We start from the raw sequence: 15,919 nt of genomic DNA, 5'->3' as shown, positions 1-15,919 counted from the left end.
CTCATTGCGCCCCGGCAGGTGTCACCCCGGCCCCCACAAGTCGTTACCCGAGCTCCGGCAGACGGCACCGTGCTCCAAGGGGAGTCAAAGCACTCCTGCATGTGTCAACGCATTCCAGCAAGGATCGAATCACTGAAATCGGGATCAAAACGCTCCAGTAGTCAACACATGCCATGGGAGACAACGCAGTTCAGTAGGAGTAACCGCACTCCAACAGGAGTCGCCACTTTCAGCAGGAGGAACCACGCTCCAGCAGGCATCACCACCACTTCCTTCAGGAGTCACCAAGCTCCCGTGGGAGTCCCGCGCGCCGGCGGCGAGACCGCCCGGCCGCCGCGCCTCTCACCACACGGTGCACTTGTGGCTGGGGTTCATGCGGCTGCCGACCGGGCAGCGGTAGGAGCGGGCGAAGTCTTCCGAGTTGGAGAGCGGCCCCAAGATACGGATGGGGCCGGGCGCGTGCACCGACGACATGATCTTTGTCTCGGCGTCCTCGGGTCGCATCGAGCCGCACCAAATTTGCGCGTAGTTGAGGAAGAAGAGTTGGTCGTGCGTCAGATCAATGCCAGGCAGCAGGTCCTCCTCGCCGTTCCTCGTCACCCACTTGCGGTACGCCTACGGGGGGGGGGGGGGGGGCAGAAACAGGAGCAGGAGCGTCAGGGCGGGACCACTCTGTCGGGGCAGGGGAAGCGGGGGGCGCGCGCCTGCCAGCAAGCTGACCGTACCGACGCAGCTCAACCATGTCTGGCGATAACAAATTTACGATGCAGCCTAAAGTCGAATAACACATATGGAAGTGAAGCGTTACTGACTGCTGACGGGGACCTTACAAGCTTCAGCACTCTACGAATAAGCTTGCTGACCTCCGGCACGACTGGTGGTCATTAACAACTCAGCACGCTTGCAGGCAAACCACTGGTTAACAACACGTCGGATATGTTTAAGCAGCGCTCATTTGCCCAGAAAGATCAGCGTTGGTGTTTTGACATCGGAAACCGCACTGATTGCTGCCCTTGTCATAACCACCTCATTAGCATTCTTCATGGAATTATTGGTGCCCACAAAGCTGGTCATAATTATCTACTGCGTGTGGCAAATGAGTCGTGGCTTGCAGCACATTTTTGCGGGTTCACTGACCTTTGCACATTAGCGCTATGTCCGGGTACATTATGAACGGTCCCAAAATAGCCCTTCAGTGGCTGCCTGCCACGAGAGCGGACAGCTATAACAAATGGCGCCAGCTCAGAACAACAGCTAATGGCCTCTGTTCCACCGCGGTGATCAGAACGGATGGCCGGCCCGGCTCGGCAGGTCGCTGAGGGAACACTAGTCATCAGGACCGTCATGTATCCTGCCGACTGGAGCAACGATCCGACATACGCGTCCGACATGGTTTTGTTGCAGTAACGGTGAGAAAAAGACATCGGTAAAAAGCTCTTTGAGGCCATGTTTTATCGATGTGAGTTCTGGACATGGGCAACGTTCTTGGATGGTCAAAAAATGAAGACTATGTGTTTCGAGAAGCAAAATTCGTACTTTTTTAGTTCGATGTCGGATACAGGTAATCAAATGCAGAACAGATAGAGGTATGTAAAGCCTGTTTGTTAACTCGGGTTCGATACAAACAACCCCTATCTGAAAGTTGTTTGAAATCAAGACGTTCCTGGCACCCCATCCGAACGTTGTATGAAGTCATAGATGTTCCTGGCATTTTTGGCAATCAAGAGCATGAAGTTTGCCGATAATGCCAAACTACGGCCACGTGAACATAGTTGATGTAGCCATCAGTGAATTAATTTTGTAAGCTTAACATGGTCACTACCCGACAACAAATATCCCGGAAAGACCAACAAACATTATTCAGTGACTGAAACACAAATTTGCAGCTCTTCATTTAAAAACGAGATACCACTTAAAACATCATCAGAGAAATATCATGACTTCTCGTTTGCCTACCTGCATCACTCGTGATCACCATGTGCTGTGAATCAATCATGTGGGCCCTCGAGACCCACCCTCTAAGCCTGCTTGAGACCGCCAATGTCACACGTGACCTACCCCCAAGGCCTGCTTGAGGCCGTCGCTGTCACACGTGACCCAGCCCCATGGCCTGCTTGAGGCGGTCGCTATCACACGCGACCCACCCCCAAGGCTTGCTTGAGGCCGCCGCTGTCACACATGACCCACTCTGAAGGCCTGCTTGAGGCCGCCGCTGTCACACGTGACCCACCCTGAAGGCTTGCTTGAGCCCGCCACTGTCACACATGACCCACCCTGAAGGCCTGCTTGAGGCCGCCGTTGTCGGCGATGTTCTCTCCGCGGGTCATCTTGCCGTTGACGTGGCGGCCGATCTGCTCCAGCCGGTACGATGAGTACTGCTTCACTATGCACTCAGTCTGCTTCTGGAACGCCTGAATGGTCGCGTTGTCCCACCACTGCTTCAAATTGCCGTTCTTGTCGAACTGTCGTCCTACGGGCAGCGACGGCCGAGGGCGTCTCCTTCACCGCAGAAGAGGGTCCCGAGAGCGCGAGCTCACCAGCGGAGAGCAAACATCCTTTCAGAAAGTCCTCCGGTGGAGATCACTCCACAAAATGGCCCGTGTGAGGAAACACTCCTAAGAAGTGGTTGTCAGAAGAGAGCCACTCTGTGCGTGCACTGCATACAAATGGTCGTGCCAGCTGTGTAAAAGCACACTACATGTAACACTCATCGGGGTTGTCCGCCCAAGTAACGCAGTTCATTGAACAGGTAGTTTAACACGCGCCCGGGTGGCCGGCTAGATACCCTTCGCTCGAGTGGGGGCGGTCAATTTGACCTCACTAAGATCTCGGGAACTTAGAAGGCTAGAGTCACCAAATTTACAGGGTGTCTTGACCTGTATTTGAACTTACGTTTCAGCTCCCTAGATCATGATCTTCAGGTCAAATAAGGTCAAACAAGGTAAAATTCCAGATTGGTCTCCGAAGTGCCCCCAGAACATAGAACACTGTATCTAAGAAAAGGATCACAAGCCCATTGGAGGTTAGTGACCTTGTTTGACCTTTTGAAGGTCATGGTGACCAAAATCATACAAGACTGCTCTCAGTTTTGCATTTGAATAAGCGACAAAAATTACGCTAGGCAGTAGGTTCCTAAAACAAAATGTCGACCCGGGTCATCTTAGATCAATGACCTGTTATGACCTCCAAGAAGTCAATGGAAGATATATAATGCGGTTCCTGTCATCAATAAATTGAAATACGCACCAGAAACTATCCCATACAGCAAGTCCTAGAGTAATAAATCAGGTTGCTTTTGACCTTGTTCTGACCTTTATACCTGACCTTTGGTCAATGCAATTTGCTCATTCAATATTTGTGGTGCCTAAGAAAGCATCTCAGAGATGTATGGCTCCGTCAAACACTTCGTTGTTGTATCAGAATGAACGATTCCCTAGACATTGTCTTCGCTGAAACCATGGCCTGACTTTGACCTGCCATAGCTCAGCGAACTTACAAGGTGCATCTAAATTGGTTATGCCGAACGATCCGCTATTAAATTGTCTACAGCTACGCAAAATTTGGCGCGACTACGCTGCACCGTTCGGAAACCATTTTGGAAAAACCTTTGGGGAGACAAGTTGACCCGCCCCACTCGAGCGCGTGTTAAGTAACGCAGTTACTGATAGGTCAAGGTCCTGGACTAAAGGACTAAATATACCTGTCGGTACATTTGGTCTTCCTACTTAGTTCAGTTCGGATCTGCCTATTTTAGCTTTGCTCAGCTCACGTCATCACAGATCAGCTCATCTCAGCTCAGTTTAGCTCAGCCTAGCATATTCCATCTTAGCTCCAGCGAAGTGAGGTAAGCAACCAAACGGACCGAGGTGGATACCTTTGTCGTCAAAACCATGTGTGATCTCGTGTCCTATGACGACGCCGATTCCACCGTAGTTGAGTGACTTCGGGAAATACTGGCTGTAGAATAGCGGCTGTAGGATACCAGCGGGGAAGACTGGAACAAAGCGCCATTGCCAGGTCAGGCGTCGGGAGGCAGGGCGGCGCCACTGCACGCGGATCACGCAGGCAGTGCGGCACTGTCCAGTGAGGAGACATGGAAACACGACTGCTCGAGCCGAGCAGCGAAATCACAAGAGTTGAGGACTCGAGAAGCGAGCGGTTATGTGGTGTACAAAGGGAAAAGTGATATTATCATTATGCTTGCATCATTTGTTGTTACTAACTAAGAGTTCACCATGCATGCCTTGTAGCTGATAATGCATAATTATGGCGCTATTATGATGACAAATACACTGATATGATGTTCGAAAGTCAATACATCAGACAGTCTGTCACTTTATCCTGATCGCTGATGTCATACGATGCGGAGACGATAAAGCCTTGAGAGTACTAGCACACACGTATACACATGTATGCACGGACACACGGACGCACGCATGCATGCACACACATACGCACATGCATACGCACGCGCCACACACACACACACACACACACACACACAACACACACACACACACACACACACACACACACACACACACACACACACACACACACACACACACACAACCACACACACACACACACACAACACACACACACACACACAACACACACACACACACACACACACACACACACACACACACAACACACACACACACACACACACACACATACACACAATATATAGCCATACGCATGGTTTCCAACGTTGCACTCATATGAGAAATATCGACTCACCAATGTCGTTTTTGTTAGGGTTATAGAAGGCGTTGACAACCACCACTGGCGGCTCGGTAGACCACTTGTTCTTTGTCACCGGCTTCCGTAGCTTGCTCAGGTTCCGTTGTGCCTTGTACTTAAGCATGCGGAAGATGTTCAACAGGAACGAACTGTTGCTCACATCGATCTGAAAGCAGTCAGTGGCAAGTTATAAAATACTATGAAGCCGACGGGTGGAACAACAATGTCGAACGGTAAATTATGGCACAAACGGAGTAAACCACACATACATAGGTCCCCAAAACAGACACCCACCTCCAGGTGCTAATGACCCGTTAACACTGGATGGACATAAGTAAAAAACATGTTTATGCTGTGCGAGGTTCTGATAATGCTGCACACCATCTAGGAAGCTGTGTGCCGCCGACCTGGTCTGCAGTATCGCGTTCCGGTGGGAGCCAACGGGCAAAGCCCTCAGGGTTTGACCTAGATCGCCATGGCAACAGGGTCGACCTGGACTTGGCCTTCTTCAGCATAGCATAGCAACAAGGACGCTGCAGTCTCCTGCGCTCTCTCTCTCTCTCTCTCTCTCTCTCTCCTCCTCTCCTCTCTCTCTCCTCTCTCTCTCTCTCTCTCTCCTCTCTTCTCTCTCTCTCTTCTCTCTCTCTCTCTCTCTCTCTCTCTCTCTCCCTCTCCCCCCCACACTGTCACACTCGTCGATTTATTACTCTCCCTCTCTCTATCTCTTCACCCCTCTACCAAAAAATGCCTCTCCCTGGCTTCGCCTCCCTGCCTCTAACTTCCCTTCTTCATTCCCCTCTATCCCCCCTCTGCCTGGATTCAATCGAGCGCGCAGCACTACCCCCATCCGCATGCCGCTCGGAGCAGAGCCGGCGGCTGTCGTTGCTGTGATCGTTCGGCTGGTCCCTTCACAGTCGTTCCCGTGGTCGTTTAGGCAGCTGGCAGTGAGGCCTGGGACTGGACCAGCCTCCACAGCCGGACCGGGCGAACACGACGACCCTGGCTCTCGCTGGCCGGCCAGCGGCGTCGCTCCTCCCGTCGTCCCAAAACACGCCGGCACTTAACCCGACAGACACGCTGTTACTCACGTCCTCATGCACGCACGTGCGCATACACGCACGCACCTCCGTCCGCACGTCCGCTAAGCACGCGGGGGGGGGGACGGGCCCGGCCAGGACCGCGCCCTCGGGGTCAAGGTCACTTCCCTGGTCGATAGTCGATCTCCTATGCATAGCGTGTTTGGATTGTCTGACAGAGATGCCGGCTCCCGGGGCTCACCGTCCGGTCAGGGCTCGGGCAGAGCACTGTCGACCACGGCGCGGACCGCACCGACAGAGGATCAGGGGCTCCTCAACCGCTGGCGGCGGCTGAGGAGTCCCGGATCAGGGGACGCCCCAACCGCCGCCAGCAGCCGCAGTGAACTGTCTTGGTCGTTTCGCCGCCGCCATCGCTCTTCCCCGGTTGCCTTGTAAATGTGTGGCGTTAATGCCTATGACTTATGTAAGTTTGATCGTTCCGTTTCGCTGCAGATAATTCGAATTGTTGCGCTCGTAATTCAGTCACGTGTCTTTAGGTCGCGCGGGAAGCATACGAATGAGCTAAACACTTGGATTTCGGTGCTGTTTGGGGTAAACATGCCTCCGAACCGTCTGACGGTTTTCTAATAAATAAATGTTTATGTGGTATAAAGTCGCGAAGATGAGATGGCCTGCCTTAGGACAGATTCATGAGATTAGTGCCACACAATAAAACGATAGTAATCCACACACGAATCTTCTAAACAGATGAGCACAAACACGGCCGTACGCAGGGTTCCTCATGCGGGGGGACAACATTAAAATAGCAACCAAAAACCAAGTTAAGGTCTAGTTTGGCTTTGCAAGCGCACATTACATTTGGGTGTCATAAAAACACTACTGCATGTTCTCGATCTGAATGATACAAGCATTACTGAATGTATTTTAAAATGTCTTCCTGAAATTGTTAGCCGTCAACAATGAATTATGTACATACCCATGCCCCACGGGTCCATCTTACGTCCTAAACCGACGAGGGGCCTTATGTCACGCCCCTTTTAACGCTCGGGCTACGGGAGAGCATCGCGGAAAACACCAGGTGCTGCTCGCCGTCCAAGCTATCCGCGTATATCCAGTTTTGTAGCTTCAGGCCAGCACGTGACCTTTCAGGTCACGGTTATGACTTTGAACAGGCTGTATCCTAACTGGGACGAAAGGTATTTGCCGGTATTGAGTGCACGATATTTAGTCCACCACCGGTAGTTGCCATACTGTACAATGCGGAGTCACGGGGGTCGACCGATGCGTTGATCACCGCCTAAGCTCCAGAACTGTACTTCTTTTCTTTCTTAATCGATCTATGATCTCTGATGCCAATCTAAGCCATTAAGGTCATGCCAACTTTATATTGTGTTCTGATGCAGACAGGTGTGCTATCATCATCGGACACACGTCACCATATTTTTAAACATGTTTTACTCGAGAATAACTCGGGTCATATGCTTTTGACCTTTCACAGGTCAAACCAGCTTATCAGGGGAAATCCCTCCACTATACATCACATGGCAATCAACCGTGTTACGACGACGCAATACACGACAGTCGGCTTGGTACGCATTGAGCCGCCATATGGTGAGCTGGTTCAGATAACTAACGCTTCAAAACTATCTGGGCGACCTGTGCAAGGTCAAAGAGGGCCGCCGAGCCTTCCACGATATTGTAACACTGATCATTATATCTATGCCTATGCCGTATCACCTAATGAAGACCAAGGGTGATCATGCGTGCTCTGGCTGTACTATTCACATATTGCAACTGCCTTCATAGGTTTGGGCATGGTAGCTCACATGCCGCATGGAGCTTCTGCCAATTCAAGGTCATGACCTTGCTTGAACTCTGGAAGGTCAACACCGCTTGCATGTATTCACCTATAAGGAAATCGAGTTGAACAACTCAAAATTACCGATGCTGCAACAATCAATACCCCAACAATACACATGGGTACTTACTTGCTATACATTGCTCTGAACCAGCGTAGCATTAAACCGATTAATTGTTTTAAATTTGTCACCCAGACGACGCTCAAAATGTTTGGAAGATCGTAGATCATAAAAACGTATTCGAAAAATGCAGTTTTCATCAAATTCATGTATAGAAACGGTTTGACATGTCTGACCCAGCTTAATGAGCGTTCCACATTTGCAGATGCTGAGTAAAGTACCAGATATTAGGGAAAGAAGTCACTTCTGAATATAAGTATGCTTCTCAGTGCAAAAGACGGTACTAATTTGCAAAAAAGTCTGCTTAGTCAATTTGTTCTTCAAAATGTCATTGTTTGATCACGCCAAGTAACGTTCCTATGACCACAGAGTGGCTGCCAGATGGACCACGCCAGAATTGCCCTTGTAGCGGACGACGGAATCACTTTTGCTACTTAAAGTAGCACAACACAACGCTAGTGTTTGTTCGTTTAGGTTTATTTTATTCGCGGCATGTGCCTGTGTTTTGATGTTTTCTCGCCGTGTTTTTGTATATTTTTCTGTGATGACATATTTGCCACTTGCAGCAGCATTCTCTGTTGCGGCGCTATTCTCAAATCATTTAATCCTCACCTTCATGTCTGTAATAACTAGAAGTGCTGCCTAAATGTCTATGTTATGCATCACAAAACGCCGTTCGTCATCGAGGCATACAATCAGCAGCTTTAACTGGAAGCTAGTCGGATTGCTGTCTGTCGATGCAACGAATCGGGCTGACAAACTCCAGCCACGAATATTCCGATGGTCTACCATTCTTGACCAATGGCCAACATGATCGCTGAGGTACGGGCGCCCGTGTCACGTTTCTATGACGTCCTATATATTGAGATCACTTTCAATCAGGCGGCACAAAATGGTCAACGCAAATTCGCGTGCGTTTAGTTCCGTGACAAGAGAATTTGGTATCTTAAAAAGAGCATAGCTGTGACCTGCCGGCAATTATCTTGAAAATGACTATCCCAGTTCAGAACACCATACAATCGTGGAACAGTACATTCAACCTCTGATGACCTTACTCTTCGTCCTTGACAATATGACACTTGACATCACTGACGTGAAACCCAATTAAATGTTCGTGAAGTCCCCTGTCTACGAGGGCCTCCTGACCTACCCTCGGCACTGCTTGGAGCGCCCGCCTGACCTACCCCTGAAACTCCTTGGAGTGCCCGCCGGACCTACTCCCGGAACTCCTTGGAGCGCCCGCCGGACCTACCCCTGGCACACCTTGGAGCGCCCGCCGGACCTGCCCCCTGGAACTCCTCGGAGCGCCCGCTTGATCTACCCCTGGAACTCCTTGGAGCGCCCGCCGGACCTACTCCTGGAACTCCTTGGAGCGCCCGACTGACCTACCCCTGGCACTCCTAGGAGCGCCCGTCGGACGTACCCCCTGGAACTCCTTGTCGAGCTCGGCCGGCCTGGTGAGGAACTCCGGGTAGCCAATGTGCTCGTTCATGGCCATGGCCTTCTCCCGAGCAACAGCTCGCGTAGCGTCGTCCATCCAGATGTTGTCCTCCAGCAGCTCGATAAAGGCCTCCCGCAGCGTGTGAATCATCTCCAGCGCCGTCCGCTGCCCGGAAAGAAGCATGTCGTCAGAACGTGTTTTGGAGCGTGGCGTAGTCCATCACACTTCACGTTAGTACGGCAATAATCGCATCATGGGTCAACCCGGGCACGCGAGTGGCATGAAAGTAAATGCGCCGCCAGGCTATAGTTACCGCCTACTACAACATGCGTGGGGGTTTGAGCGACGATAATCACCACGGTAACTGCATGTGTTGATACATAATCTAGCGATCAATCTGCCAAACCCACCAGCAAGCGCCTACAAGGGACCGCGTGTGGCGCGCAAGCGCGCACACAGGATTTTCATTGGGAGGGGCCTGAATACAACCGGGAGAGAGGGACGGGGGGGGGGGGGGGTCACATAAAGGCTCTGGTAGCAGATCTCATTTGCCCCGCCTGGAGGCAGCCGCTGAAGGCCCCGCCACGTCTTTCTCGTTCTTTCTGAGCGGCCCTAATGGTTTTGATGCTTTAGATACATTTACTGTGCTGTCGTGAATGATTGAAGGTCTGCTGCTCAGGACCTTTTAATGCGCTGGAGTCATGTTCTTTCCGTAGCTCCACGTTCGTTGTGTGAGGGGGAGGTCACCAGCACATGTGTCCTCCTCCCCCTGACTGCGCCTCTTATAGCGCGCCACAGGCGGACCACTGACCGGTAACCACCGCCCGGTCGCCGAGGGACCATTCATCAGCACGTTTACACAGTGCCGTCGTTAGCGCTGCCCCCTCTGACGTCGATTATCGAAGGTAAAGGCCGCCACGTGCCATTAGACCGCTGCTAGATCGGGAACGGGCCGCTACGGGCACTGGTACAACAACACGCGACACAAAAACAGTCGGGCAAGTGCATAGGTACGCCTCTTATGACAATAAGCCATTAATTAATAAGACTTCAGAAGCACGCCGTCCTTAGGTGCATCGGGAGCGTCACAAATGGGCTGAGTCGCAGTCTGCTTAACGAAAAAGCCCACTGGAGATGTAAATTGCTCGTTTGAGCTCAGTTCTAAGACGTCTTAGGCGGTCCTGGACGGTTTTACCCTACCCTACCCTATCTCGCTCGTTGAACGTGGGGGAATGCGTAATATCATCACGAGATTATGCACGGCTTCCTGATTCCTGCACTGGGAGGTGCGATCGACACGGATGGCGCTGCTCCGCCGATGGCGCTGACAGTGTAGCAGGAACACACTACCGGTGTAATTGTAAGGATACTGTGTACGCTCGTGGCTTTGTACTTCAGATGTCAGAGGTCAGGCCGACGGAGGCAAATATGATGCAGCCAAGACCCTCTCATGGCAAGAGAACGACGACTCTCACTCCGTTGGTCCGTTGGTTGTAGTTATCGCTCTTAGTGCCAGGATACCTTTCACATACTGGTCGCGGCCAAGTCGATGCTTGTGGCCTTGTAAGGTCTCAATTAAACCTTCTCATCTTAAATGCGTGGTTTACAATCATCGCATCGGCCGTTCAGCTTCCGGCTCATTTGCGCATCCCTCATCCCGGCAGATCAATGAAAAACAAAAATAGAGAGACAGATGATACACATGTGGATGGATGACCACGTGAAGTCCATTTATTGTCCATCTATCTATTCATCTATATATATATATATATATATATATATATATATATATATATATCTATCTATCTATCTATCTATCTATCTTTCAATCTTACTTTCTATCAACATATCACTCCATATATGCATGCATCTATATTCATGTATGCATATATATATATGTATATATATATATATATATATATATATATATATATATATATTAGTTTTATGCATGCAATAATGCGTCGGTTAGTCTACCTGCATGTATTATCTTTCGCTACAAACAGATCTCCATTGTCTCGGTGATGTGATGATTCGAAAGTGGTTTCTAGGTCGGTCCAGCAGCCACTGTTTCAGCGCCTACCTTGCTTTCGTGGTTGAACTTTTTCTTGATAAAAAGTGCGCCGACTGCCATACCGAAGTGTTTGTTGGTCCATTCCACACAGCGGTTCCACCGGTTCCTGTCCGACGGTATACCCAGCAGCACCTGCCAGCACGGTCACCGCAGGTCATCAATCATGACAAGTGGCGTCATGCTCCGAACGTCATCAGACATAGAGCAAAACTGGCGGGACGGGCGCTTCATAGAAGCATATGTAGACAAAAGCAATACACATCCCAGTGATGGGCACAAATTAACACAAGAGCCCTTCTTACATCATGAATAAGTCAAGGCAGAACATAGCGATAATATTACTTTTAAAACTAAACTCAACAGAGTTAAACGCTCGCAAAAGCAGTGCTTCATTTCATGCTTTTACACATCTATGCAAAATTCGCTCGTCAAATTGTCATGTTGTTAGTGGTGCCCATCGCATCGAGGACCAGTCAGTGGGCGCCTATCTTTCCGCCCAAAGTATTCATCCACACATATTGGCATGAGTACATCAAAGCAGTACTCTCCCATGCCAACCGTGACGAAAACAGTGAAGTCATAGTGGGGTATCCTGCTATTCTTACCTTCCTGAACTTTGCCAGGAGTTTCTGGTACGGGGGCGTCATGTACTGTATGGTGTCCTTCACCAGCTTCCACATTATGTAATTGACAATAACCCTGGAACACGTGATTTATATCAAAGCAAATACGAAACTTGTAGTACTGGAACAACATTTGTTTCGCAATGCATTCTACGCATTAACCCCGACACAGCACAAAGATAACGCTAGACCTTACCGTGCGTTAGGGCTTCGTTTAGTTCACTGTATGCGTTTGGCGCGCTGGTGCACTCCACTTTGTTAATAGCATAACACATTCAGGTAATTAAACCCCGTGGTTTGATGAAAATCAGTTGTGGACGGACTTCTGTTGCGAACAATGTAAATAAGGCACAAGGGATACGGTAAAGAAATAACAATTTTTACGTTCTTCTCCTTTGGTAATTCTATTCTGAAGAAGTTTTAATAAAATAAGTCAAATATGACCACTCGCCACCATGAATAGCGCATGACGGAGTTTGTGACGCACGGCTAATTGAATTCTGATGTTCTTCAAGATCTAAGAATAGCGCAACTGTAATGAACTGAGCTGGTGCATGACTTAAATAATGTATAACAATGCGGACTTGGCAGAATGAGCGCATATCTAAGTGTCAGCACAAAGTAGGAAGCTTAAACTTTTATGTCACTTCAAAGCGAGTGAGTGGTTTGGCAGCCTGGCAATGATAAAAACAGCAACGCCAGTGGATTTCGCGCAGCAAGGGACTGGTGGCCCTCCTAGCCACAGGGCCCACTTAGGTCGCTGTCGGGACCCGGTTTGTTAAGATTTGGGACCGTTTTAGATGCGCGTCCCATCTAAATGCCTGAACAACCCGGTTTTTTTTAGAACCTCTACCGACGCCTCAAACTCCCAGACAATGCTGGGGACTTGGGTCCCAAGGAGTCCCGCCACCTCCAGGGGAGGTCATGCCCCAAAGATTTGCCCTTAGCTATGTCACTGGTCTAACGTGGCCATTTGTCTGCGAGGGTATTGACATTTTGCAATAAGAAGTTGCAGAGGGAAAGCAAGCTTTTGGTCTCCATTTTCAATACGTTTAAGCTATGACCAATATCTCGGAGATGTCCCCCTGCGCAGACTGGACATGTCGCAGGGCGAACGGGTTGTACAATTTCATTTTCATGTGATTTATTCAGAACTAAACTCAGCCTTCACATTTAGACGTGTAGAGGGGAAAGAGAGGCTGCAGAGGTCAGGCGTAGCGAGTTAATCCACATGGGAAGACCACAGTCGCTGATGAGTGCCATGTTTAGTTTCTGCGATCACGCTGTCAGTGACATAACTTTGGTTGTGCAGGCTGATGATCCATGAATCCTGCATTGATCACGGGATGAAGTGCTTGCAAGCATCAATCATTTAATGTCATGGGTTTGTTGGCGCACGGTAAAGTTTCTCCTCAATCAGTGAATAACATGTTGTTCGCAGCCCCTTTTGCGTTGATATGCGGTTCCAAGTCTTCAAACATTAGACCTGGCGAGCGATGTTTTGAACCGCAGCTTGCTCCTTTTTCTGATGACTTTGTTTCTAATTGCCCCTGAATCACACATGAATCACGTCTGTTGTCAGTCCCGCACAAGAAGCATGCACGCCACCACTGACACCGAGCTCGACGGCTGCGGCCCTGACACACCGAGAGTCTGACCTGCGCTCCGTGTTCATCACCACCTGGCCAACGGCCCGGATGTACGGCATCGAGTACACCACCACCGGCTCGTTGCCGTTGATGGGCACGTGCAGCAGACTCTGCAGGTACTCGCGCCAGTTGAAGCCCGGCACGGAGTTGGTGAGGATGTGCAGCGGCATCCGCGTGTAGATGGCGCCCGTGTCCTGGCGGTCAGCCTCCGGCACGGACGCCTGCCGCACAGGAGCGGAGTCTGTCAGCCGGCGCCCAGTCCCGGACGGCCGCGCCCTGGCCGTACCGTCCATCAATACACATCCCGCAGAAGCGTCCTGTGGCGATAACGTCCGTCAGCGCACCGATTATTGGCAGAGTGGTCGATAGACCCGCTGAGAGTAATGTGGACACCGTGCCACCGAGGGTCTCACCGATAGTCTCCCATGGTGGGAGAGCGCGGCTGATATATAGATATAGATATAGATATATATGTATAGAGAGAGATACTAGATATATATGTATAGAGTAGAGAGAGAGAGAGAGAGAGAGAGAGAGAGATAGAGAGAGAGAGAGAGAGAGAGGAGAGAGAGAGAAGAGAGAGAAGAGAAGAGTAGAGAGAGAGAGAGAGCATAGAGAGAGAGAGAGAGAGAGAGAGAGGGAGAGAGAGAGAGATATATATATATACACACACACACACACACACCATATATATATATATATATATATATATATATATATATATATGTCCTTCTCCCTCCCTCTGTCTCTCTCTCTCTCTCCATCTCTCTCCCTCTCTCTCTCTCTCTTTCTCTCTCTCCCGCCCTCTCCTCCCCTCCCCCAGGTAGAGGTGCCAGTCGTGTGCGCGTGCCGCCCGCCTGTCAGCGGCGTGGCAGCCTAGTGAGTCCGTGACGTCACGCGACGAGTAGGCTATCAGCTCGGCCACCATCGGCCGGCTTACCGCACACGCGGCCTCACGCCACGGGCCATCGCGCGTCGCACCGGAAGTGTCGCAGACGCGTGAGACGGTGGCTACGCCGCTTCCGTCCCGACTGCGTCACGTTGCCTACTCTTGACCGCTATGCGTGAGATCTACATAGAGAGATGTCAGGATTCTGTCATAAATACCGCTAAAATTTACGTAAGCAAGGGAAACGACGGGGAAATTGGGTCTAAGTTGGTAGCCCAGTGCCAATGCTTCCGTGAAATAGTATTGCACACAATGCGATGACACAACTCGCCACCTACACACAGAACCTTGACGGAATTAAAAGTCCAGTGATATGGTACGTACAAATGGTTTGTGACAGGATTGGTCGCCACGTACAATCGTCATCTGCCACGCAACGCGACGACTAAAAGCTTCGACTTCGTTAATTTGACAGGCGCACGGCAGGAAGCTCGCATGCTAAGCAGGGCAGCGGCGGCCCCCTAATCTGCTCATAAGCGGTGGAGCTGGGTACATCAGCGCCGCCTGTGCGGGTCTGGACCCTGCCACCGCACGGGCACCTGCAGATCAGCCACGCCGCCCGACCCTCCGGCAGCAGCCGGCCGCCGCCGCGGGGCCCGTCCGGGTCGGAGCCCGAGCCGGGCTGCGAGCCCGGCGCTGACGGCCGTCCGAGCACCAGGCACCCGGCAGTGACGGCGCTGTCCTCGGGGAGCCGGCCCAGACAGCCAGCTGCCGATGGCGTACGGAGAAGTGTGAGGCGGCCTCGGGGAGCCGGCCCAGACAGCCAGCAGCCGATGGCGCACGGGGAAGTGTGAGGCAGCCTCGGGGAGCCGGCTCAGACAGCCAGCAGCCGATAGCGTACGGGGCAGTGTGAGGCAGCCTCGGGGAGCCGGCTCAGACAGCCAGCAGCCGATAGCGTACGGGGCAGTGTGAGGCAGCCTCGGGGAGCCGGCTTAGACAGCCAGCAGCCGATGCCGTACGGGGAGGTGTGAGACAGTCAACAGCCGATGGCGCACGGGGAAGTGTGAGGCAGCCTCGGGGAGCCGGCTTAGACAGCCAGCAGCCGATGCCGTACGGGGGAGTGTGAGACAGTCAACAGCCGATGGCGTACGGGGAAGTGTGAGGCGGCCCCGGGGAGCGGGCTCAGACAGCCCGCGGACGATGCCATACGGGGAAGTGTGAGACAGCCAGTAGCCGGTGGCGTTCGGGGAAACGTGAGGCAGCCTCGGGGAGCCGGCTCAGACAGCCCGCAGCCGATGCCGTGCGGGGAAGTGTGAGACAGCAAGCAGCCGATGGCGTACGGGGAAGTGTGAGGCAGCTTCGGGGAGCCGGCTCAGACAGCCCGCAGCCGATAGTGTACGGAGAAGTGTGAGGCAGCCTCGGGGAGCCGGATCAGACAGCCCGCAGCCGATAGCGTACGGGGCAGTGTGAGGCAGCCT

The 15,919-nt window shown here is 51.5% G+C and overlaps 1 protein-coding gene across 1 annotated transcript in view; it reads right to left on the bottom strand.

Moving 5' to 3' along the window:
• Positions 1-342: 342 nt before the first annotated feature.
• Nep1 (M13 family metallopeptidase neprilysin 1) overlaps positions 343-15,919 on the bottom strand; it is a 42,142-nt gene continuing 26,565 nt past the window's right edge. Inside the window, exons 7-14 of the mRNA XM_037234557.1 lie at positions 13,562-13,773; positions 11,886-11,979; positions 11,290-11,412; positions 9,189-9,371; positions 4,747-4,915; positions 3,875-3,994; positions 2,274-2,470; positions 343-615 (exon numbers count right to left, since the gene is read on the bottom strand). Coding sequence (XP_037090452.1) covers positions 343-615; positions 2,274-2,470; positions 3,875-3,994; positions 4,747-4,915; positions 9,189-9,371; positions 11,290-11,412; positions 11,886-11,979; positions 13,562-13,773 — 1,371 coding nt within the window. The remainder of the gene's footprint in view (positions 616-2,273; positions 2,471-3,874; positions 3,995-4,746; positions 4,916-9,188; positions 9,372-11,289; positions 11,413-11,885; positions 11,980-13,561; positions 13,774-15,919) is intronic.

Source organism: Pollicipes pollicipes, unplaced genomic scaffold (genome assembly GCF_011947565.3).
Source record: "Pollicipes pollicipes isolate AB1234 unplaced genomic scaffold, Ppol_2.1 Scaffold_7231;HRSCAF=8579_pilon_pilon_pilon, whole genome shotgun sequence".
Lineage (NCBI taxonomy): Eukaryota > Metazoa > Arthropoda > Thecostraca > Pollicipedomorpha > Pollicipedidae > Pollicipes > Pollicipes pollicipes.
This window is presented reverse-complemented; position numbering and strand designations above follow the sequence as displayed.